Source organism: Zootoca vivipara, chromosome 6, assembly GCF_965207765.1.
Source record: "Zootoca vivipara chromosome 6, rZooViv2.hap1.1, whole genome shotgun sequence".
Taxonomy (NCBI): Eukaryota; Metazoa; Chordata; class Lepidosauria; order Squamata; family Lacertidae; genus Zootoca; species Zootoca vivipara.
Genome location: NC_142589.1, coordinates 86,568,953 through 86,594,604, shown reverse-complemented (window position 1 = coordinate 86,594,604; position 25,652 = coordinate 86,568,953). Strand labels below are relative to the sequence as shown.

Sequence of the window (25,652 nt, the reverse complement as noted above, 5' to 3'; positions counted from 1 at the left end):
AGTGCAGGAATCTTTCACCCACCGTGGGGCTCGAACCCATGACCCCGAGATCTCATGCTCTACATTGCTGCTAAACTAAACTATTGAGTTCTTACTGATGCAGTTGTGTGTATTAACATTAAAAGTGCCGTTTCCGCTGATCAAAGCAAAGGGTAACTTTTCAAATGCCATGAAATTTTTATTGTTCGTTTTAAATTATTGTGATAGTTTTATAGTTTTACAGTGGAACTTCGGTTTATGAACACCTCGGTTTACGAATTTTCGGTTTACGAACGCCGTGGACCCATCTGGAACGGATTAATTCACTTTTCCCCGAGAGGCTATCCCGTGCTTCTTTACGATGGCCGCGGCAGCCGGAGGTCATGAGTCCACTTTCCATTACTTTCAATGGGAAAGTTCGCTTCAGTTTATGAACGCTTCAGTTTATGAACAGACTTCCGGAACCAATTACACCCATGCTTCGGGTTGAGTACGCTTCAGGTTGAGTACTCTGTGGAACGGATTAATCCACTTTCCATTACTTTCAATGGGAAAGTTCGCTTCAGTTTATGGACGCTTCAGTTTAAGTACTCCGCGGACCGTCTGGAACAGATTAATCCACTTTCTATTACTTTCAATGGGAAGGTTCGCTTCAGTTTATGAACGCTTCAGTTTATGAACAGACTTCCGGAACCAATTGTGTTCATAAACCGAGGTACCACTGTATCCCTTTTGGTAAACCACTTTTTAAAAAAGCAAGCAAACAAACAATGTACCACAAAAGAAAACAAATCCGATCCAATCCTGAGAGTGCTTATTGCACCTGGGGAGGCTCCCGAATCCTAGGGTGCATTTTGGGGGCATTTCTGGTCTTTGACCGTAATAAATTATTGTATTATTTTGGGCACTTAAACGTTAAGCGCACAAATTGCTCCCGTTGACGCAGGTTTCCGGGACCCCACCGGCCTGTCGTGGTGCTGACGCCTTGCAAGGAACAAGCATTCAGGGGATTAAGAAGCCTGGAATCCAGTCGCATTATTCGACAACACATTTTTTTGGGGGGGGGGGAGGAAGAATAACAACTGGGCAGTGGTTTGGCAACATAGCAGACCTTTGCCATGACCGATTTGCAGAGACAGAAAGGTGGAATTGGGTCGCCAGGGTCACCTTAAGCGGGTGAAGCAGAACCCAGTGAGGTCTGGAATTGGCACCGGGCCCTGGAAAACAGTCTGGCGAGGGAGTGGAGATTTAAATCCCTTCTCCTTTGGCAGCAGGCCTTCCTGCGTCCCGTCTTGTACCAAGCACGACTCGGGAGTCTGAAAAGTTGGCTCGGAGCTTGAGAAAGCAGGCAAGGAGTGTTTCTGGGGAGGGGGAAGGGGTGGGGGGGGTGTTGTACACACACTGGAACAGATTAACAACTGCACGGAGCTGGCAATGATTAATCCGGAGCGAAGAAAGGGGTTAGAAAATAAATAGAAAGGTGTGTGCTTTGGGGAGCTGCGGGCAGGGTGGGGGCACCTCTGCAGCCAACACCTTCTGGGGGGGGGAGAGGGTCACATGACTCACTGCTCCAAAGGTAACAGGAAGTTGTGGTGATTAAGGTAACCTTTGCAATCATGAGCTTCCCGGAGGCAAGGGAATAGGCGCCGGCCAGGGATCCAGGAGGGAGGAAAATCCAGGTAAGAGAAAGAGAAATAACTTGTTTCGTGGGTGCCCCTCCTGCCCTCCCCACCCTTGACGCAAGGATCCAGAAAGGGAGGGTTTGCTTTTTGCAGCTAAAACTTTGCGGGTCCTGGTGCACGGAGGGGGCGTGCCATTAAGCCCTACTCAAGAGTAGACGCTTTCCAATAAGGGTGTAGCTTAGTCAGTGTGGACAATGCTGGGTTAGATGGGTCTGTCTCAGCAAAAGGAGGCTTCCTAGGTTCCTGTTCAAACCAGCCCTTTGCTTAGAACAGTGAGGACTAGGACCTTGCTTTATTTTTTAGGGAAATCGACCCAGTGGTAGAGCACCCAACATGTTGTTGTTGTTGTTGTTTAGTCGTGTCCGACTCTTGGTGACCCCATGGACCAGAACACGCCACGCCAGGCACTCCTGTCTTGCACTGCCTCCCGCAGTTTGGTCAAACTCATGTTCGTAGCTTCGAGAACACTGTCCAACCATCTCGTCCTCTGTCGTCCCCTTCTCCTAGTGCCCTCCATCTTTCCCAACATCAGGGTCTTTTCCAAGGATTCTTCTCTTCTCATGAGGTGGCCAAAGTATTGGAGCCTCAGCTTCAGGATCTGTCCTTCCAGTGAGCACTCAGGGCTGATTTCCTTAAGAATGGAGAGGTTTGATCTTCTTGCAGTCCATGGGACTCTCAAGAGTCTCCTCCAGCACCATAATTCAAATGGCATAATTCAAATGGCACCCATAGACAATGGCATTTGGGTATATTGCTTTCACTAATATATGAATGTAGATGTATAAGCTCCTATGTGACTTTGGGGCGGGGGGGGGCAGGGGGCGGGGGGGCATTCCTTGGCCGGAGAGCCGCATTGCAAAATTTGGATAGGTTTTTAATTTTGAAGGGCAGCTGTGATTCGGTTCAGGCGTTTTTTTAAAAAAGCGAAATTTCAGTAGGTTCCTGTTTAAATACAAACTGAGATTCCTCACCGATCCCTAGTGGTCAGAGTGATGTGTTTCCTGCCCCTCTCATAATGCTACAATTCGGGGGGCAGAAGCTGGTCTGTGACCGTTTAATAAATTTGATTTGATCTGAATTCGGGGGGGCATCCGAGGGAACTAAGCAGAACACCTGTTTCGCATGGTCCGGAGTTCAAATCCCCAGATAGGGCTGGGGGAGACTTTCTGTCTGAAACCCTGGAGAGCTGCTGCCAGTCAGTGGCAGGCAATACTGAGGTTGATGGGCCCAAGGACCCACGTTCCTGTGACCCATTGAAAGTAATGAAGGGAATGTTATACATGAGTAAAATTTTGTGCGAATGTGAAGGCAATTAATATGGGTTAATTGCTTTGGGGGAAAAATTCACACCTCCAAATTTTGCAATGCACTTCTCCAGCTGAATTGTTGCTGTTGTTGGCATCTGAGAGACAATGGAGTGCACCTCTGGGGGTGAATTCAAACCACCCAAGTGATGTCCCTGGGGTGCAAGTCTGGGCCATGTGTCTGGAGGTCCTGGGCTGCCCCAGTGAGAAGACCCCCCTCTTGGCTTCACTGATGGGGTCCAAAGGAAAGCAGAGCAAGATGTTTGGCACCACCTTGGCACCATCTAAACACTTTAGGGACTCCACTCTGGATTTGTGGTGGTATACTCCTTTGCCTTTTATTTTTCTGAAGTGATCCTGCAAGGCATCAGAGGCTGAGGACCAGAGTTTTCCTTCTCCAGCTGACTAATGCATGTAAAAATGTGTATATGATGAGGGCAAAATGTACCAAAGATTTTTTTTATTTTTTAAAAAAAGCATTAGAATTCATTCTATTAAGGCAGGCATCCCCAACCTTCGGCCCTCTAGATGTTTTGGACCACAATTTCCATCATCCCTGACCACTGGTCCTCTTAGCTAGGGATCATGGGAGTTGTAGGCCAAAACATCTGGAGGGCCGCAGTTTGGGGATGCCTGTATTAAGGGAATTCCTTTCCCTTATTTAAGGGAATTCCTTTCCCTTACAGTATTTAAGGGAATTCATTTCCCTTAATTAAGGGAATGTGTCTATGGGGCAGAAATTGCATCCAAAATATGTATATTAGGAACAATTCGTGCTTTAAAAAAATGCCACTGAGTTTTCACAATGACTTATAAAAATATATCACAAACTGAGTTGAAATGCTGGAAAGCTGCTGCCAGTCAGTGTAGGAGGGCAAAGAGCCCTAGTTAAACTCAGTGAGGACTAGAATCTTGATTTCTCTTTAGGGCGAAAGACCCTAGATCAGTGGGAGAGACTCCAGCTTGAAAGTAATCAGGGAAAGTGCTTTATACAATCCCTAAACAGAGCACCCACGCTCTTGAGTTGCAGCCGCCCAAAATCCGATTTTGCCCCTTCTTCGCTCTGAGCGACTTTTTAAAGTGGGGAGTTTTGATTTATCCTTTTCTCGTTTGCTTTTGCCAAACTTGATGCTGAACCACAAAGCTTGCAAGCAGCTCAGAAATCCAAGGGCCGCAAAGCAGAACGGGGGGCATCTTTTAAAAATAGTTAAATTAGAAAACCCATGTATGCACATACGCAAGGTAAAGCGTGCAACAGCAAGGAATGCAGCCTGCAAACAAGCTCAGGGAGCGTATCTCAAGCTCCCAGAAATGCACCCATTGTTTGGCAAATCGCTCCCTTCTCTGATAAATTATTGTTGCCTTTTGGGAACTCTGGTCTCGGCCAGGCGGTCGGGGAGAGCCCAGCTTGCAAGGTCTGAAAAGAAACATTCCTTATCGCCAGTTTGCATTCGTGGAGGATATGTTCGGTGCTCTCTCTCTCAAATTGAAAAATCCCAGACGCCAGTCAATTGGAAGCCTCAAGGCAGGGAGAGAAATGTAGCCTTTGGAACGGGGGGGACCGGGACCGAAAGCAACAGATCCATCCTTAGCCCTAACCACGTCTACTCAGGAGTAAATCATATTTAATTCAGTGGGGCTTGTTCTTAGGCAGCAATGGAGAGACTCCCCTATGAAGAAAGTTGGCAGTGTTTTAGTTTTAGACAAAAGGTGAGTGGGAACATGATAGAAGTATGCAAAATTGTGTGGGGCCTGGAGAAAGCGAATAGTAAGGAGACCAGAGCTGGTGGGCATCCAATGTTGGAAGAATGAAGGCAGGTAAAAGGCAGGGTCTGACACTTCTGTTTCTAGTGTATCTGAAGAAGTGTGCATGCACACGAAAGCTCATACCAAAATATAAACTTAGTTGGTCTTTAAGGTGCTACTGAAGGAATTTTTTTATTTAGGTAAAAGAAAGTGCATGAAGAGCACGGTTAAACTGTGGAACTCCCTCCCACAGGAGGCAGTGATGGCCAACAACCTGGGCGATATTAAAAGAGGAGTAGACAAATTCACACGGGTGTGGGTGGCGCTGTGGGTGAAACCACTGAGCCTATGGCTTGCCGATCAGAAGGTCGGCAATTCGAATCCCCACGATGGGGTGAGCTCCCGTTGCCCGGTCCCAGCTCCTGCCAACCTAGCAGTTTGAAAGCATGTCAAAGTGCAAGTAGATAAATAGGTACCACTCCGGCGGGAAGGTAAACGGCGTTTCCATGTGCTGCTCTGGTTTGCCAGAAGCAGCTTTGTCATACTGGCCACATGACCTGGAAGCTGTACACCGGCTCCCTCGGCCAATAACGTGAGATGAGCGCCACAACCCCAGAGTTGGTCACGACTGGACCTAATGGTCAGGGGTCCCTTTACCTTTAGACAAATTCACATACCCTCTAACATTTCGGGCAGGCAAAGTGAGACACGCACACCCCTCATCTCTGCTCTCTTTCTCTGACCATCCCCACAATTTCCACCATTATTATTATTATTATTATTATTATTATTATTATTATTATTATTATTACCCACCTTTTTCCTTGACGGGGACTCAAGCCAGCTTACTGCTAAAATTTTATTTCAATTCTGTTTATCTGTGGGAGGTGTTGCACACGATCCCTTCCCTCGCACGTTATTTTTTTCTTTACAACAACCCTGCGAGGTAGGTGAGGTGGAGAGGTTGCCATTGGCTCAACTTGACCGAGGCTGATGTGTAGATGACATCCATGTGCGCCAGGACATCAAACCCAGGAGGAGCTTCCTGGTGTAGATAGGACATCCCTACAGTGGTACCTCGGTTCTCAAACTTAATCCATTCCAGAAGTCCGTTCTAAAACCATGGTGCGCTTTCCCATAGAAAGTAATGCAAAATGGATTAATCCGTTCCAGGCTTTTAAAAACAACCCCTAAAACAGCCATTTAACATGAATTTTACTATCTAACTAGACCATTGATTCATAAAATGAAAGCAATAATCAATGTACTCCAATCAATCAATCCATCAATCAGTAGCTAAACTGGGTTCCACACATTCACAAAAAAAGCCTCAAAAACAAAAATGCAAAATAAATAGCAAAAACAGACAGACCTCAAGCGTAACACTCAAAACGGAAGTGTTAACACTCCAAACAGAGCATGTTCGGCTTCTGGAAAAAGTTCGCAAACCGGAACATTTACTTACAGGTTTGCAGTGCAGTGTTTGGGTTCCAAGTTGTTTGAGTACCAAGGCATTTGAGAACCAAGGTACCACTGTATTTCCATCAGAGAAATCATAGAATCATAGAGTTGGAAGAGACCACAAGGGCCATCCAGTCCAACCCCCTGCCAAGCAGGAAACACCATCAAAGCATTCTTGACATATGGCTGTCAAGCCTCTGCTTAAATGTTGGACAGGATGCTGCCACAACCAGCCTTAAGGCCTTGGCTACAATTTTGCAAACGGCATTTAATTGCACAGCTTCGCTTGACAAAAAACAAATTGTCCGGAGGCCGAATTCGAGGATTCAGTCTTTTGTGCCTCCTTCCATTGGTGGAGGGTTAGAGGAGAGAGAGAGAGAGAGAGGAAGGAACTTCTGAATGCTGGGAGGTGTCGCCGGCTGCTAGTCCCTAGGGAGGAAGTCTTGTCCCATTCAGAGACTACTCCTGTCCTGCCATGCGCTGGGCGGACGACAGCAGGGCACGCAAACAAGAGCAAGTGGATCATTTATTTAGCAGGTGAAAGGCGAGAGCTGGGCTTCAGTGTCTCGCTTTGTGTTCGCAAGGAACGGCTTTGAGATCCAGGTGCTGGAGAGAGAGGAAGGAAAGGGACCCCAAGGGGGCGGCCCAACTGGTGCTCTGGGGCTGAGGTCACCAGCAGGACGGCTGGCAGGGGTAAGAGAAACTGCAAACAATTCTTTTGTGAGGCTGGGGAGCTCTGAGCTGCCGCAGGGAAAGGAGGAGGAGGAGGGGATAATTGACCCCCTTCTTGCAACAATCAGGCTCAGCGATCAGGATTTTCGTTCGTTTATTTGTTGCATGTGTATTCCCACCTTTTTCTTTCTCTCCAAGAAGTTGGGCTGGCCTGGGCATGGTTTTCTCCCTCTCCTCGTTTAATCCCCACAACAACCCTGTGAGGTAGGCTAGCACTGCAGCTGTGGGCCAGTGAGCTTCATGGCCAAGTGGGAGGATTTGAACCCTGGCTTCCCAGGTCTTAGTCTGACCAATGCTCTATGCTGTGGGGGTGGGGGGAGGCAATGGCCAGTGCCTGAAGGGTCTCGGGGGGAGGAAAGGGTCCCAAGTTTGATCTCTGGCATCTCCAAGCAGGGATTGGGGGATGAGAGGAGGGACCTGATTCAGTTTGCATTCAAAGGGCCACCAGCTCACCTCGTTTTTGAAACAATACGTGAACAGCAACACCACCGTCGTTTAGAAGATGCACCTCTCCAAATTTGCAGCAAAGCGAGGTGTGCAAAAATGCATTGTATGTGTGTGGAAACCAAAAGATGAATTAGCAGGGGTGGCCAACTCCGAAGAGACTGCGATCTACTCACAGAGTTAAAAACTGGCAGTGATCTACCCCCTTTTGGGGTGTTCAGGTCAAAGTTGTTTAGGGAGGAGGAAAGCCCTGTTTTTTAGGGGTTCAGGTCAGAGTTGTTGAGCTTTTCTGAGGCGGGAAGAAAGCCCTGTTTTGGGGGGTGAAGGGCTAAAATGTTGAGTATTTTTAGGGGAGCCAAAGTTGTTGAGCTTCTTTGGGGGGAGCCAGTGATATACCAGTGATCTACCACAGACGTCCAGTGATCTACCGGTAGATCACGATCTACTTGTTGGACGTGCCTGAATTAGAGTAGCAGGGAACTGCTTTGCAGAAAGAAAACGTGTCCGCCAAGCAAAATTGCATATGCTAAAACGCGGGTGAATTTCCATAAGGGCATTTCTCCCTCATGAAAGTTCAGCTGCCCACGTTTCCACATCGGTTCGCGATTTTTTCCTTAATAGAAACATAGGAATGTAGAGTTGCAAGGGGTCCAGAGGATCATCTCGCTCAACCCGCTTCAATGCAGGAATCCTGCCCTGGGTGGGCTCAAACCACCAACCTTGTTGACCTCACTACGCCAGGGAACAAATAATAAATAATCAATCCACCACCTTTTAATACATACATATACAGTGGTACCTCTACTGACGAATAACTCTACTTACGAATGTTTCTACTTACGAATGGAGCTCCGTCCGCCATCTTGGATGCAGTTTAGATAGGATTTTTTCTACTTGCGAATTTTTAGATAGGGTTGCTTCGACTTACGAATTTTTTCTCCCAATGCATTCCTATGGGATTCGACTTACACATTTTTTCGACTTACAAATGTGCGTTCGGAACGCATTAAATTCGTAAGTAGAGGTACCACTGTATATATTTCATTGGGAGCCTCCCAGAGTGGCTGGGGCAACCATGTCAGATGGGTTATTATTATTATTATTATTTATTATAATTATAATTATTAGTTATAATTTTCTAGAGATGGCGGAACTCACCATGAATGCCTCCTTCTCTTATAAGGGCAATGGCACCCACCTGAGTTCCAGCGAGTTCCTGCTGGAAAATAATCTATTATTATTATTATTATTATTTAGGGTGTGTATTCAAATACACTTTTGTAATCAATTGTCATTATTATTATTATTATTATTATGTATTCAAATATGCCTTGGTAATCGCCTTGCCCAAATGAAAAGCTCTGAGAGATGCTCAGCATATCCCTTTGCATTCCTCTCCAGGTCTCCTCCTGCTCGAAGGTCCTTCCCAGAGGTCCGTGGCGCTCTGGCTGCCAGCCCCCACCCCACCCCGAAGCATGTATAGCACCAAGAAGCCCTACAACAGCCCGCCCACCGGTTATGGGCCCCCCGGTGAGGACTACGGCTACGACATCCACTCCCCTCCGCCGGGCTCCTACTACATCGAGGACGTCCCGCAGCACTTCTACAAGTGGAACTCTCCCCCCGGGATCGTGAGGATCCTGGAGGGCGTGGGGGCCCTCCTCTGTGTCACCATCTTTGGCTGCGTGGCCTCCACCCTGGCCTGGGAGTACGGCTACGGCTATGGCAATCTCTACGGGGGCTCGATGGGTGGCTACTACGGCGGAGGCATGGGAGTCTACGGCGGGGGCACCTACAGCGGGATGGGCATGGGGTACTACGGAGGCATGGCCAACCCGCGCTCGGCCAACGGCTTCATGCTCGCCATGTCGATCCTCTGCTTCATCGCCCTGCTGGCGCTCGCCATCACCAGCCTCACCAAGTCCAGCGGCTCTCGCTCCCGGAGGTTCTACCTGGTGGTGTTGGTGTTGTGTGTTGTCATGGCGTTCGTCATGCTGATTGCCTCTATCGTCTACGTCGTGGGGGTCAACCCGCGGGCTCAGATGTCCAGCAACTACTACGTCAACCCCATGCTGGCCATGTGCAACTCGGTCTACACCACGGGGCTCTACACCAACCAATACCTCTACCACTACTGCATAGTGGACCCTCAGGAGGTAAGGGAGGTCCCGAGGGCGGCAACATGGAAACAGGGCCTTTCCTGTGAAGGTTCCCCACTTGTGGGACACTCTCCCCGGAGTGGCTTGCCTGGCGCCATCCCGTCAACAGCCAGAGTCAGGCCAGCAATTTTAAAAAACACCACCCTCAGAGAAGTGAACTCTTTCATTCAAAGAAACCAAAACGGCGCAGGCCTAGTGATCACAGCAGCTCTTCCCAGTAGGTCAGTTGCAAGAACTGAAGGTCCCCGCCTTCCCACCGCTGTCTAAGTCATCTCCTCCTCCTCTCCTCCTGGGTCTTTCCGAAGCAATCTGAGACTTCTTCCCCTTGCTTATCTCTCCTCCGCTCTTTTCACGCCTCTTCTGGTTCTGGGAGAGCAGAGGGGAGGGGAGCTGGTTGCAGCAGGAGGGGGAGACCCCGGACTTCTTTGACAGCTTGTCTCATCTCTGACACTTGGCACCTGTCCTCTCCAACCTGCTTCTGGTTCTGGACGTCTCTCTGCTACCAAACCTCCCTGCTCATGAAACCCTGTTCCCCTTACAGCTTCTGACACCTCCTCTCCCTGTGGCTTCTCCCTCCGACCACTTGTTGTTGTCCCACCACAAATCCCCTGGCTTCTGAGCCTTCTTCCCCTGGGGGTTCCCTTGGGGGTTCCCCAGCTGGTGCCTCCCACCCCTCCTCTGGATCCAGCCAGTCCCTGACACAATGCTAGATACAGTCATACCTCGGTTTAAGTACGCTTCGGTTTGAGTACTTTCAGTTTAAGTACTCCGCGGACCCGTCTGGAACGGATTAATCCACTTTCCATTACTTTCAATGGGAAAGTTTGCTTCAGGTTAAGTACAGACTTCCGGAACCAATTGTGTACTTAAACCGAGGTACCACTGTATCTTCAAGGACCTAACAAAATCCTTCCATTTCACACAGGCCTTGGGCTTTTAGCTATCTACATGGCCCTTTAGAGTGGGTGGGTTGTTTTGATGTATTCCCCCCCCCCCGACCCCGCTTTTAAGGTGTGTGTGTTGTTGTTTTTTGTAAGTCGTTCTGTGAGTCGCCACGGCAAAAAAAGAAGCAGAAGCAGCAACCAATAAAATTAGCTACGGTAATAATAGTAATTATAGTTCCTAGCAGAATGACCTTTAAAGCCCTAAACGGCCTCAGTCCAGTATACCTGAAGGAGCATCTCCACCCCCATCGTTCTACCCGGACACTGAGGTCCAGCGCCGAGGGCCTTCTGGCTGTTCCCTCGTTGAGAGAAGCCAAGTTGCAGGGAACCAGGCAGAGGGCCTTCTCGGTAGTGGCACCCGCCCTGTGGAATGCCCTTCCACCAGAGGTCAAAGAGAACAACAATTACCAGACCTTTAGAAGGCATCTTAAGGCAGCCCTGTTTAGGGAAGCTTTTAATGTTTGATGGATTTCTGTATTTTAATATTTTGTCGGAACCCAGCCAGATGGGGTATAAATAATAATAAATTATTATTATTATTATTATTATTATTATTATTATTATTATTAGCTGGTGTGAGCAAAAGACCAGAGAGGGGATCCAATTTGGCCCATGGAGGATTAACTCGTCCAGGATTACAAGCCATGCTGGACCCAGGGGGTTCTGGGAGTTGTAGTCCAAAGACGTTTGGAGAGCCTCCATCCCTGCTCTAAGCAAACTTCCCTGACCCTGATGCCCTCCAGATATGCCTGGTCTTCTTTCATCATGCCTGACCACTGGGGACAGCTGGCTGGGGCTGCTGGTTCCCCCTCCATTCATTCTCCTCAGTCTTTTGGTGCTCGTCTTGATTCAGGCAGGTTGCTAGACCTCATGACTGCTTGGATGGCACCTTTAGGATTTCAGAAGCCCATTTTTCTGCCTGGAAGAAGATTCCCAGGGAGAAAGGATGGGGGCGAGTTGGGTATGTGGGGAGGCCTTGATAACTTCTGCCCCAGCTGCCTCTGCTCTGTCGCTTTTCTGTATTGCTCAGAGGTGCTGCCCCAGGAAAAAGAGGCAGGCTGGTTTAAAAGCAAACACCAGGGACCTATTTTGTTTCAAAGCAAAAGGACAAATCGCAGAGGTCGGTTTCGGGGCTGGGCAGCAAAACAATCGGTCCATTAAATTGGGCACACCCAGAAACTGCCCAGCGGGGCAGATAAGATAAGAGCGCCTGGGTGCGATCCTCACCCAATGCAGGGCGAATGGCCATGGGGGACTCGTGGGTCGCCCAGTAGTTACGCACAGTCCAGATGGAGCTGAGCCATTTAGGGCGAATGGGGCTGTGTCCCACGAGTCTGCTCTCAGCCAATCCGCTCCCTCCTCTTCGGCCTGGAAGGACTTGGGAGAGAGTGGGAGAAAATGAGTGTCATTTGGCTCCGCCCTCCGCAGGCTCTGGCTCCGCCTTTCATTGACTGGCTCCGCCTAGTATTGGGCTCCTTTGCCTTCCATCCTCCCAATCGCAGTGGGTACACTCTGGTCCAATCGGAGCTTCTCACATTCCGATGAGTCATCGCCTCGTTTCGTTTACCTGTGAGGTCACCTCGCCCCATATTTGCCCCCTTGGCCACTTCATTCTGCGGAACCAACCCTATTACTGGTGCCGTATAAAATACCTTTCACAATTGTAAGTACTCGGCTATTGAGTACAGCAGCAGCCTAACTTTGAAACTCCCTGCCGATTGATTTCAGGCAAGCGTCTTTGCTGTGCTCCTTTCGGTGCCTGAAAACATTCTTGCTTAGAAAAGCCTGCCCATATATTCAGAGAAGTTGATGCGAGTTCTAATCTGTTTTTAGTTTATTGTCATCTTAACTCCCTGAAAGTCTTAGGTTATTATTATTATTATTATTGATGTTTTAATTGCATCTTTTTTGTGCGCTGCTTTGAGATTTGCTTTGTTTTTTCACAATCAAGTGGGGTATACATTTTAGCAAGTAGAAGAATAGTCACGTCTCCAAAAACTATGTGCATCCCAAATATGGGGGGGGGGTGAAATGCGCTCTGCACATGCTCAGAGACCAATGTGCTGTTATATCTCCCAGGCCTGAAAACCTTGATGTTTGATGCTATAAACACTCTTTTCCCTGGCTTCTCCCCCCACCCCACGCAAAAAACCAGGCGATCGCCATCGTCTGTGGGTTCATCCTTGTGATCCTCCTCTGCGTCATCTGCTTCTTTGCCCACAAGACGCGTCAGAAGATCTGGCAGTACGGGAAGCCCAACATCTACTGGGACAAGCCCTTGGCGTTCCAGGAAGGACCCAACGTGGAGGAATGGGTGAGTGTGGGGCTGTGTCGGGGCCGAGGAGCTCTTCCACAACCCCCTTCTCTCTCTCTCCTTCCTCTTCCAAAGGACAGTGGAGAATTCAAGGCCTGTTGCTGAGGGGGCCTCCAGGAATCATAGAACTGAAAAGCTGGAAAGGAACCAGAGAACCAGAGAATTGTATATTTGGAGGAAGGGACCCACAAGGGTCATTTAGTCCAACCCTCTGCAATGCAGGAATCCTACCCACAGCCGTTCCTGGGTGGCCTCAAACCACCAACCTTCTGGTCAGCAGCAAGATGCACTGACCCATTCCGCCACAGCAGCATTGTTAGGCGGGCGGCTCTTTTGCTCTTTAAAATGTGGCCCTCCTGATCTCTCCATCTGGCCCTCAGAAACCTCCTCCAGCCACACCCCTCCCCAGCCCTCTTGAGTTTCTTTCCCAGGCTAGAAATGCATCCTTGAACTTTGATCTTTCCCCTTGCTGGCCTGGATGGAGGAGAGAGAGAGAGAGAGAGAGAGAGAGAGAGAGAGAGAGAGAGAGAGAGAGAGTGAGAGTGAGAGTTGTGTGTTTGCAGAAACCAAAGGTGATATTTAGCTTCGTTGCTCCGCCCACTTTCCCTTCTGTCCCCACCCACCAGTGGCATGTGACCGCTGGAAAGCTAATTCAACAGCTTTCATCAGCGAGGCTGAGCCAGATAGATCCAGTGGGTGGGTTGGCAGAAGGCAGCTTTTTGTGTTCCTATTAAATCTCACATGAGGACTAGAAGCTTATGTTATTTTAAGGTAGGGTTACAGCTCCACAGTCAATCATGCACAAGGTCCCATGTTCAACCCCCAAGCAGGGCTGGGAGAGACGCCCTCTTTGAAAGCCAGTCCTTTTTTTAAAAAAACCATGCAAATCGCTGGACATCACCACCTCTTGTTAAATTGTTTTGCAAAGGCATCAACAGGTGAGATTTTGGCCTGCGACGTTCAACAGGGAGGGAAATCTGTATGTGTTTGAAAGAGACTCTCGCTGTGCGCTATTTGCTTGCGATACCCGCTGGTTTCGGTTGCGTCAATGATTAACCAGGCCCCCGATGCACATTTGACACACAATTTCATGCTCTGAGAATTCGAGTCTGCCAAACACCCTGCAGTTTGGGGTACCCCCCCCCCCAAAGCAAAGAGCAAGTATGAGAAACCTCTGCCCAATTTCAGGAGGGGTGGGGAGACGGAAGACACCCCCCCCCCCGGGTTGCTGAGATCCTTGCAGCAAATTGCTGGACAAGGTGGACCTCAAACTTCTGCAGCCTCAAGAGTACTGAGTCAGGATTTGAGCGTGTAGATCAGCCAAACCAAAGCAGAGAGGCCTGTACCATAGCTCTCGAATGGTACAGCCCCCGCCTCGCATGCAGAGTGCCACAAGTTTGCTCTCCCCCAGGGATCTCCTTTGGAAATAATTCCAGGCAGTGAGTTGCTGAGTGGCCCCCCCAGAAAGATTTCCTCAAGTGAATGTGGCCCTCATGATGGAGGGGTGGGAAAGCCTCCTTGTCCCCACTGTTCACAGCACAATAATAAACCTCGCAGGTCATAGTTAAACTGCGGAACTCCCTGCCACAGGAGGCTGAAATGGCCACCAAGCTAGATGGCTTTTAAGAGGATCGGAGGAGGAGAGGGGTATTGATGGTTAGCGGCCGCAATGGCTCTAGGGGAAGAAAATAGTGAATCCTTGTGAAACAAGTGGGGGGGGGGGTAAATGACAAAAGGATTAGTTAGGTGCCTGGATTCATAACGCAGGGCTCAATTTACTCACCAGCAGGAGCAGTGTTTAAACTCACAAAAGCTGTATAGCATGGGAATACTAAACCCTTTTCATATCATGTTTGGATACATGCAAACAGCGCTCCTCTCTTTCTACCCCTCTTGCAATGAACAGACCACAACAGTTAAGTAAATTTAAAACACTTTACTTACAAAAACGTCAGATTTGCGCGTTCATCCAAGCAGCAGCAAGGAGAACACAGGCAGAATACTCCTGGGTAGAAGATACAGAAGGAGAGCTTCAAACGGATGCTCAAAGCTTGGAGCTCGCTTAGGCACATCTGCCTTGGTCAGTTCGGTGAGAGATGGGGAACAGGAAGAGAAGGCTTCACTTCGTCCCTCATTGGATAGGAAGCTGAGTCTAGGAAGTCTACCTCTGTGGTCTTAACCCCTTCATGCACTAACTAGTGCTTGTGTATAGCTATGTTTGACTGCAATTTACCACAGGCTCAGTAGAAATAATCAGAATACTTTCTCAGCCATGCACTGCTTGTACCGTAGAGCGGTCATTCAGTACATTGCAGAGAGTAAAGACCTCGATGGGCTATCCTTACTGAGTGTGCATGGGGGGGGGGCAAAGGAGGAATTTGAGAAGGAAGTGCTGAAAAAGTTTTCAAGAAAACTTGCTTTAGTTTAGATTTTTTTTAAAAAAATGCAAAAGGTTCGTTCTTTGTAATTTTGCAAAATAGACTCATTAACCGCATGAAAGGTACTCCCTGATGTTGATTTTTTAAATTTAATTTCCTAGTTTTCAAATGACTGCCGATTTTGACAGCTTCTACTGAGCACTTGGGGGTCAAAAGAAAGAAATTGAAAGCAACTGTTGTTGAGATATTTCGTTCCAGGTCCCCTGGACTTCCTTAAGATCATTCCACCTCATTTTCTGGGGAAGGGCCTCAGTCCCAGAGTCCAGTGGGCAAGGAGCCTGTTAACTCTTTCCTCCCTGGCAAAGGGAGTTCAAGGATGCCCACGGGGACAAGGAACAGATAAAGAATGCATCGAGACATCCTGTGACTCCTTGTACAACAGGGGCAGAGATAAGCAGGGAGTCAGGGATGCAAGGAAAGGGGTCGCATGTGTCAAAGATGTTTCAGAACTCAAGGGCAGGCAGGCAGAACAGACTTCACATGTCGTTCGTTTTCACGCTCTTTGCTGGAAGATCTGGCGATCTGCGGCCTTTGAAAATGTACCTCTGGCTTGGTTTCGCCCAGAACGGTGGAGCTGGAAGGGACCCTGCGGGACATCTAGTCCAGCCCCCTGCAAGGCAGGAATATGCAGCTGTCCCATACGGGGATCGAACCTGCAACCTTGGCGTTTCCAGCACCACACTCTGACCGACTGAGCTATCGGGCCTCTTCACCTGACAGAGTGACAATTCCCAGAGCTCCCTAAGGAGAGGGGTTGGCGGTTGAACCGAGGGCTTTTGTTCTTGGGGGGGGAGGGGGACACAGGAGTATGCAGACCCCAAAACTTTTGGTGAACCTTTGTACTTTTGTCCATTTACTGAATTTATCCCAAATTGAACTATAAAATGGTGGTTTTCTTGAGTCAAAATGAGAGTAACCCCTAAATATATTGTTAAAGAAAAAAAGCAGTGGTTGAACCGCTCTAAAAACTGTAGCTCTGGGAGGCAGAAGAGGAGTCTTCTAGCACCCTTTAAGGAAACTACAGTTCCCAAGATTGTTTGCGGTGGGGGGGGGAGCCATGTTTAAAGTGGCACAATGCTTCTTTAAATGCAATAGGGCAGATGGGGCCTGAATAATGTCCCTTGGTCCCACTGGGTCTTCTCTGCAACATGATTCCGCTTTGACAGACGGCTTCCTTAGACTGGCAGGAGATCCTTTGAAGCCTCTGGAGCCCCAGGGGGTCGTCGCTCTGTAAAAAAGCCCGGAAGGAAAGGAGGAAAAGGGGCGGGGGGGACGGACGGGGAGAAGCAGCTGCACCCTCTTCCCCCCCAGTTGAAGTCATTGCTGAGCAATCAGACCCTGGCACGGAAGAAGCAGCTAAAAAGCAGGAAGAAAAAGCAGGGTTGTGGAGTTGGAGGGGACCCTCAAGGGTCATCCAGTCCAACCCCCTGCAGTGCGGGCGTTGCAGCTAAAGAATCCCTGACAGAGTTTGACCATGCAGACTAGTCCCTGTCACCTTTAACCCACCTTGCAGGGTTGTTGAGAATTACAAGGGGCAAATCCACACCTCTCCAGATTTTGTCATGCGGTTCCACAGCCAAGTAACCTGTACAGAAGGGGAAGTGTGTCTAAGAGTGCATTTTTAAACAATTTTTTAAAAAATGCATTGTATTAGGGAACTTGCTTTGCAAAAACAAGTGTCTGGATACAGAGGAATCTGCACCAAAATTGCGGTGAATTTTCATGACAACTTTTTATTAAAAAAACAAACCAGAAGCAGCAAGTATAATTTTATTTTATATCATGGTTTCCCCCTTCCTCATTTGATCCCCACAACAACCCTGTGAGGTAGGTTAGGATGAGAGTCAGGGCCTGCTCCCACCCAGGTCACCCAGGGAGACCTGGCCGAGTGGGGATTCAAACCCTGGTTTGCCAGCTCCTTAGTCCAACGCTCTAACCAGGTTGTGGCAGAGAAATGTGGAAATTTGGAATTATTCGCCCGTGCTTACCCAAGAGGCAAAACCACGTCCCAGAAGGTCCCCGGTCCAGGGGAAGGTTTCAGCTGGCACCAAAACAACGCTTTTCGTTCCTTTCGCAGGTGAAGAATGTCACCGACGGGACCAGCACCCATGATGAGACAGCGACCCTGAACTACTCCGAAAAGCCGATGAGCCCCACACATGCTCCAGCCAGCCCCTACAACTACAAGGTCTCCGGGAATGGCTACTACCCAGGTGAAAGCCAGAGCAGGTGAGCAGAGAAAATGGAGTTGCTTTGAGTGGTGCATTGTGAAGATTAGAGATTTGTTTTTCTCCCTCTTGCATAATGCTTGATTTGTGGCGGAGTAACGGGCTTAAACACGCAGTGTTAAACTGTGGAACTCTCTGCCGCAGGAGGCAGCAACCGGCCACCGATCGTGATGGCTGTAAAAGAGGATCGGACAAAGTCATGGGGGAGGAGGGGGCTATCGAGGGCTGTGCCGTCACAGCTGCGATGCTTCTGAATCGCAGGCACAGGAAGGGAGTGCGTTCAGGTCTTGGGTTCAGGTCCCGCTTGCAGTTTAACTCTGCGCTTAAAAAACACTTGTAGGATTTGTTATCATTATTAGCTGGGTAGCTCAGTGGGTAGAGCACGAGACTCTTAATCTCAGGGTCGTGGGTTTGAGTCTCTCGTTGGGCAAAAGAATCCTGCATTGCAGGGGGTTGGGATAGATGACCCTCATGGTCCCTTCTGGCTCTACGATTCTACGATATCAAAGAACAACGGAAACTGTGAAAATGATCATGTCCATACCTGAGAGTAAATCCTCTTGAACTCAGTGGGACTTAGTTCTGAGTAAAAATGCTTTGGGGTGCAGCACAGTCTTTACCCAGTTACCTGGGAGTAAGCTCCATTGAATACAGTGGGACTTATTTCCGAGTAGGCAGTGTGAGGCTCCATTTACAATAAAGGGATCAACACTCCACATGTTTCCTAATAATTGGCTGGCTGCGGAAGCATTGCAATGAAATGTGTCGTGGATTTGTTACAGTGTCCCTTCAAAATTATAGGAAGGACTTCGTATGCCAGCTTCAAGATTTCCTTCATTTGGTGCAGGAACTTCATTATTTTCAATTGAATATATTCAATTATTTTACTTTTGGAAGACAACTGAAGGCGGCCCTGTTTAGGGAAGTTTTCAATGTTTGATGCTGTACTGTTTTTAATATTTGGTTGGAAGCCGCCCAGAGTGGCTGGGGAAACCCAGCCAGATGGGTGGGGTATAAATAATAAATTATTATTATATTATTATTATATTATCATTATAAATAGGACTCTGTTTCTGCACCTGCACAAACACACACACACACACACACACACACACACACACAAATACTCATGTTTCCAAAAAGGACAGGAGGGGGCGATCTGATCTCTCCCCCACTTTAAATTGCTTTCCGAGATGTGGAGGGGACGAGCAAGGAAAACCGGGACATTCCTGGATCAAATCGCATACCAGAACAGCTTCTGTAATTCTGCTACAGTGCCTGGAAAATCAGGACACTTGGAGGGTATGGGATGGGAACGAAAGCAGAGTTAAATTGGCTTTGCCTCTGTAAGCTCTGGCGCCCCCTGCTGTCGAGCTCCCTTCCTTCTGCCCTATGAGTCCCCAAAGGCAGCCACCGTTTCTAAACTATTTATTTACACTATATTACACAGACACAGAATCATGGTGCTCTCTCTCATCCAGCTCTGAGAGAGAACAGGCAAAATTGAAAGTACATCACATAATACATACAGATAGGACTATATCCAGTTCTCACGCTTCCTCTCAGACAGACCATGTGATTTCCACTCATCACAAAATGCAGCCTCGGAGGAGTTAAATTGCTAACAAGCCTGTCGTAAGCGCTGGCGCCCCCTGCTGTCAAGCTCCCTTCCTTCTGCCCTATGAGTCCCCAAAGGGCAGCTGCCGTTTCCCAGCTGACTCCAGCTTTACCCACGTGTAACCATGGGGGGTCTCCTCTCCAGCCCGCCTTCCTACGCGCAGACAGCCAACCCCGCCTGGACTTTCAGCTCCAGCACGCTGGAAGAGAACGCGCGGGAGAGCGCCAGCAAGCCCTCCGGCCGCAAAGGGCGTAGGCGGAGGAGGAACCCCGAACTCGAGGAATCGCAGTACGAGACCGACTACACCACGGCCGTGGAGTCCGGAGACGAGCGGGACCAGGATGACTGGAAGAGGTGAGCCGCAATATCTTATTTGGGGGTTTCGAATTTCAGCAGCACCCAGCACGACGCCAAAATTAACCTGCCACTGGGCTTCCATTCCAAGTCATCGTTGAGGCTCCTTCCAGTGATGTTTCCGGCGCCCAGTACATTCTCAGGCACAATTCGAAGTGTTGGTGCTGACTTTTAAAACCCTAAACAGCTTCGGCCCTGTATACCTGAAGGAGCGTCTCCACCCCGGACACCAGGGTCCGTCTCTGAGGGCCTTCTGGCGGTTCCTTCACTGGCAGAAGTGAAGCTACAGGGAACCAGACAGAGGGCCTTCTCGGTGGTGGCGCCCTCCCTGTGGAACACCCTCCCGTCAGATGTCAAGGAGATGAGTAACTACACAACCTTTAGAAGACTTCTGAAGGCAGCCCTGTATCAGGAGGTTTTTTATGCTTGCTGTTTTCCTTATGTTTTTATATTATGCTGTATGCCGCCTGGAGATGGGCGGGGTATAAATATTATTATTATTATCACTGGTTATATGAACAGTCGTTCATTGCACACCTTCAACCCCCTTTTCCACCAGTGACAAAATTGCTCTGGAGGTCAAGGTGGGTGAGAGAAGGTTGAGCTGGTGATGTTACAGGTACTAGCCATGATGTGCTGAGCTCCGTCTGCTCTTCAGATGAACATGGGCATAGCTGCCAAGTCTCCCGTTTTTTCGCGGGAAACCCCCGTATTTAAACCCGTTTCCCGCTGTTATCCCGAATAGAGAAAAATCCCGTAAATCCCCCAGATTTCCTATCTGCCAGGGAGGCTCAGAACATGCGCAGAACCGATTTCGGGTGCCGCTCCACCCATGTCTGGGCACCGGAAATCAGGCAGAGCGGCACCGGAACAGACATGCGTAGAAGTCACTTCCAGACATGCGTAGAAGTGACTTCCGGTGCCGCGCCGCTGCTGATCCCGTCTTTTTCTTACCGGGAGTTGGAGGGTATGTACATAGGAAGCTGTTGGAGCACAGGTCCAACCAGCTCAATATTGTCTCTCACAGGCATCCCCAAACTTCGGCCCTCCAGATGTTTTGGCCTACAACTCCCATGATCCCTAACTAACAGGACCAGTGGTCAGGGAAGATGGGAATTGTAGTCCAAAACATCTGGAGGGCCGAAGTTTGGAGATGCCTGGTCTATGCTAACTGGAAGCAGCTGCCCTGGATTTCATGGACAGGGGCATCTCTCCCAGCCCTACCCCTGAGGCCTTCTGGAGAAGCTTATAAAGCTGGATTCTTGATGTTTTTATATGTGTTGGAAGGTGCCCAGAGTGGCTGGGGCAACCCAGTCAGGTGGGTGGGCTACAAATAATAAAATTAGTAGTAGTGTGTCCCCTTCAAGGGAAGGAAGGAACTAAATTGAAAGTTTTCCTCAGTGCTGGCAAACACTTTGCTGTCCTCAAAAGGGTCGCCACTAGGGTGATGACTTTTTCATTTTATTTCCTCAAAAATTATTTCCTGTAGCACAAATGGATGAAATTTTGCCTATTAATGCCTAAAATGAGGTATATTCCATTGAAATATTTAAAAAGGTCACGCACAAACCATTTTTAAAATTTTTGTATGTTGTTTTACCATTTCATAAAATTGTATTAACAATTCTATATATATTTCGTATCAAATTTGGACACAACACCACATTCCGCAATGGGGAGTGTTCTTAGCAACATAGGGTATAGAAATGTCACACCTGCGCAAGGTAAAAGCCCCCTTTTGGGACCTCAAAACTCAGCCAGCAGACCCTGCCGGGCATGCTGGGAAAAGAACCTACAGGAGAGGTAGCAAAACATCGTCCTCTAGCGGCGTCTATACTGTTACTGCAGCTAAAAAAAGCTTCCTTGTGTGTTTGATGACCCTATATAATGTTGTATATATGTGACTCTAAAGCTTGGGTTCAATTTTATATCTGCTTACAGTGACTTCAAAAATGGTCAAAAAACTGATAAAAAAATTTTAAAATCATTTTGTGCGTGAGTTTTTTTTTATCAAATCTCTTTGAGAGTAAGATTTTATCTAATCTTTAATGAAAGCTCATCAAATTATGATACAGGGAAATGAGGTTGTAAAAAAGTCGTCACCCTAGTCGTCACACCACAATATGGCCAAGGGTATATTTTAAAAGCAAGGCATTCCTTACCATTCCCACACCGTGTGGGTTTTTCTTCCGTTCCCCATAGCCTGTATCCCCCAATCACGTCAGACAGCGTCCGCCAGGACTACAAGCAAGAGTTTGACGCCGACCTCAAGCGGTACAAGGTGCTGTGTGCCGAGATGGACGCCATCAATGACCAGATCAACCAGCTGAGCAAACAGCTGGACCATCTGCCGGAAGACAGCCTGCAGTACCAGGTGGGTTGTGTCCCCCCCCCACTGCACCCGGAGCAAAGGATTGTGGGTAGAAATAAGGAAGGAAGGCAATATGGGCAGCACTCAGCTCTGCGGAGACAGAAAAGGTAGGGATATAAATGCAGACAATGACTAAATTCGTACAGGTGAAACTCAGAAAATTAGAATATCGTCGAAAAGTGCATTTATTTCAGTAATGCAACTTAAAAGGTGGAACCAATATATGAGATAGATGCATGGCATGCAAAAGTAAGATATGTCAAGCCTTTATTTGTTGTAATTGTAATTATTTGTTGTTAGGCGGGTCAATTATAAATGCAATGTAATTAATGAAATGTTAATAGCGATGTTTATTTTTGTATTATTGTCACTATTTGTTTTATTACTGTGGAATTTCCAAAAGAAAGCCTTTGTAAAAATTAAAAGAAAAATAAATAATAATAAGTTGCTTTACTGAAATAAATGCACTTTTCAACGATATTCTAATGTTCCAGGTTTCACCTGTATATTTGTGAAAACGGCAAAGGTGGATTATGCAGGGGGAGGATGCCCTGCGAAACAGGGTCTGTTGGGTGAAATTGCTTTGCGGAAATGTGTGGAGCGGGAGGAATCGTAGAGCTGGAAGTGACCCCAAGGGTCATCCAGTCTAACCCCCTGCAATGCAAGAATTGTAATGCCCAACGTGGGGCTTGAACCGTCTTGTGCTCTACCAGGGATACTGGGACCGGACACCTTCCCACCGGGGCTCCCTTTAGAACAGGCATAGGCAAACTCCAGATGTTTTGGGACTACAACTCCCATTATCCCTAGCTAACAGGACCAGTGGTCAGGGATGATGGGAATTGTAGTCTCAAAACATCTGGAGGGCCGAGTTTACCTATGCCTGCTTAAGAATAATAATGATTGCAGACTGGTGTGGAAATGTGGAGAGCTGAACTCAGGACAGTGAAAACAGAGAGGGACCGAGAGTGCATTCTCAGGAATACCCTGAGATAAACTGCTCATGAACAGGGAGGTTCCATATACAAGACTCTCCTGACTTTGACATCTTTCTCCCGCAGGGGGTGGCTGAAGAATACAACCGCCTGAAGGACCTGAAGCGCGTAAGTGACGTTTTTCTGTCTCCCGAAAGGGGCCAGGGAAAGAGCTGTGGCTCTCTGGATGTTGGAGCGGCCAGCATGCCCAATGGTCAGCGAATGGTGGAGGTGGAGGCCAGCAATGCCAGGAGGACAGTGGGTTCACCACTCCTGATCTACGCTTCTTAGGGCCAAATCCAGATTTGTGTGTTGCCCCTAAACACCCACAGGCCCCTTGTGCACTAAAGGAGGATGTGGGGGAGAGAAGAGAGCCTTTGTTTTTGTCCTCACAGTGGCCAAATACCCCTCAGAACCTAGGAATCCAGATAGACTGCATCTGGACCTGGAGGCTCCATTAGAACGTCAGAAAAGCTGGCTGCTGGATTCAGCACCCACAATAGGCCAGCGCCCACAGTGGCCAAATACTCCTAAGAAACTGAATCCACCCAAGTTGGTGGCCTCCTGGAATTTGGTTCTACAGATGCTTTAGCTGAGATTCCTGCATTGCAGGGGGCTGGACTAGATGACCCTCAGGGGTCCCTCCCAACTCTACAATTCTATGACACTTGGAAGGTCTCTTCCAACTCTACCATCCTGTGAAAAGCTGGGTTGAGAAATATATTTGAATCTGCGGCCCGAGCGAGAATACCGTGAATTGTGTTCTGTTTTCTAACGCGTTTTCCTTGCAAATTCACGCCTTGCAGACTCCCGACTACCAGAGCAAGAAAATGGACAGCAAGTCTCTGCGGAACAAGCTCTTCCACATCAAGCGGATGGTCAGCGACTACGACAAGAGTCGGGCGTAACTTGGAGAGGGGAGCGAGGCAGGCGGCTGCAGGGGGCGCGGTCAACGCTCCCGTTTTCTGCAGAATTTGAACCCCAAAACAAGACAAGCAGGGATGCTTTCTTTCGAGCTGTACATATGTCAAGATGACCTCTTTGATCCATTCCCGTGCCAATTTTGCAAAACCATTTTTTAAAAAAGCAACTCCATTTTCTTGGGATCCTGGAACTCTGAACATGCATAGCAAAAAGAAGCCAGGAAGAAGAGAAAGAACTTACAAATCCTCATTTAGATAGAGCACTTTCTTATTTTGGGTGCCAAAGATTTTTTAAAAACCGTGGGTTGTTCCCAGCTAAGCCCAAGGAACACCGGGCACTGCCTTCCCCCCACTCCCAAGACAGGCCATGGAAGTACATGTAGTTTAGTATTGCCTATTTTGACTGGCAGCAGCTCTCCAGGGGTTTAGGCAGGTGCCTGGGGATGCCAGGAATTGAACCCGGACCCTCCGCATGCAAAATGGGTGCTCTGTAACTTAAGCTCTCGGGGGAGCCACCTTAACATGAGCAAAGCCACTACAGCCCATCTAGTTTAGTGTAGCCTACACCGACTGGCAGCAGCGATGCTGCAGCATCTCAGCCAGGGGTCTTACTCCAGGCCTGCTGAGAAACATTTTTGCATGAAAAGCATGTGCTCCGACTTTGAGCCGCAACCCTTTCCCATCGCCCATGTATTCAGAGTAGACCCACTGAAGTCAATGGTCCTACGTCGGCCATTCCCATCCCTTTCGCGAAGGAGGCATAGTTGGTTGCAACCCTGAACTTGTGCTCTTTAAAAAGCACTGTACAAAATTAGCCATCGAGGAATTGCTTGTGCAGAACGCAGCCCAGGGATGAAGATGGAGGCTCACCGATCTCCCATGCCTGGATTATCAATTGATAAGAGCGTGGGTTCGAGCCCTATGTTGGGCAAAAGATCCTTGCATTGCTGGGGGTTGGACTCGATGACCTTAGGGGTGGCTTCCACCTCAACAACCCTATGATTAGGCGAATCTTGAATCAGCTCTCACCCACCCCAAACGATAGGATTTCATGCCATTGTGTGTTTCGCACTTCCCTGAGCGGCAAGGAGTTAAACAGCACCCAAGAATAATTCTGAAATCTTTTGCCAGCATTTCTGCCGGGTTTTCAAAGAGCTGGTTCTCCCTTCCCAAGTGAAGCTGGTGTACTGAGAAACCCATCAGCGGCCTTCCTTAGGAAATTCCAAATGTTCCCCAGCATCTTGGGAGTTTCATCATATCTCCGCACACCAATGCACCTGCTGATAAAACTTTTTTTTTGGGGGGGACGGAACATTCTTGACACATGTCCGAAAAAGCAGGGTGGCATTGCGATTTCACATGCACAGAAAATCCAGAGAAAGGTTTTGCTTAGCCAAGCTTCAACTCAGTGGGGGAATTTGGCAAGGCACGGCAGCGAACGGCGAGAAAAACTCTCAGACCTGGGGGAATTGATTGACACACACAAGACTAAAAATACGAAGTCAAAGTGTGAATAGGGGGTAGGGGGGGCGTCCCATTCCAAAACAGAGAGACACCCCCAGCAATCAGACGGCAGACTCCCGAATATTCACTCCCATTGATGCAGGTTCAAAGCGAACCGTCCAGTGATCCATCTACTGACTCATTCAGCATTGTAAATATACAACCCCCATTTATGCATGTTTGGGGATTTATCCATTTGAGTGTGGGGAAGCTGGGGGTTTCGGAGGGGTTGGGGAGGGGGGTAAACAGTTGTGTGTATGTGTGCGTTTTTAATAGTTCCTTTAATAAAAGTGGGGAATGCTGGCTGTGGAGATCCAGGTGTGTTTTGTAGCCGTTTGAGATCAACTTGCAGAGCTGGAAGGGTCCCCCAGGGGTCATCCAGACCAACCCCCCACCCTGCAATTACAGCTAGAGGATCCCCAAAAGATGTTGGCTTTCTTTGGATTAAAATTAGCAAGTGGGAGTGCTGGTTGTTCAG

General features: G+C 48.4%; 1 protein-coding gene, 1 long non-coding RNA gene and 1 other non-coding gene across 4 annotated transcripts; 1 reads left to right on the top strand and 2 right to left on the bottom strand.

Moving 5' to 3' along the window:
* Positions 1-1,364: 1,364 nt before the first annotated feature.
* On the top strand, positions 1,365-25,477 carry LOC118087287 (occludin-like). Of its 2 annotated transcripts, none has more exons than XM_035119810.3 (8): positions 1,365-1,658; positions 8,750-9,504; positions 12,607-12,765; positions 17,281-17,432; positions 19,194-19,403; positions 21,606-21,777; positions 22,836-22,877; positions 23,555-25,477. In XM_035119810.3, the coding sequence occupies exons 2-8, from the start codon at positions 8,824-8,826 to the stop codon at positions 23,654-23,656; spliced, it is 1,518 nt and encodes a 505-aa protein (XP_034975701.3). In that variant the 5' UTR covers positions 1,365-1,658; positions 8,750-8,823; the 3' UTR covers positions 23,657-25,477. The 2 variants fall into 2 exon arrangements, with proteins under 2 accessions (XP_034975701.3, XP_034975702.3); XM_035119811.3 differs by lacking the exon at positions 1,365-1,658 and adding an exon at positions 6,581-6,865.
* On the bottom strand, positions 12,268-14,873 carry LOC148685514 (uncharacterized). Its single transcript, XR_015950752.1, has 2 exons — positions 14,710-14,873; positions 12,268-12,901 (listed from the first exon to the last, which is right to left on the bottom strand). It is a non-coding gene; the product is annotated as an uncharacterized LOC148685514 (long non-coding RNA).
* On the bottom strand, positions 15,836-15,909 carry TRNAS-GGA (transfer RNA serine (anticodon GGA)). The gene has a single exon. It is a non-coding gene; the product is annotated as a tRNA-Ser (tRNA).
* Positions 25,478-25,652: the final 175 nt, after the last annotated feature.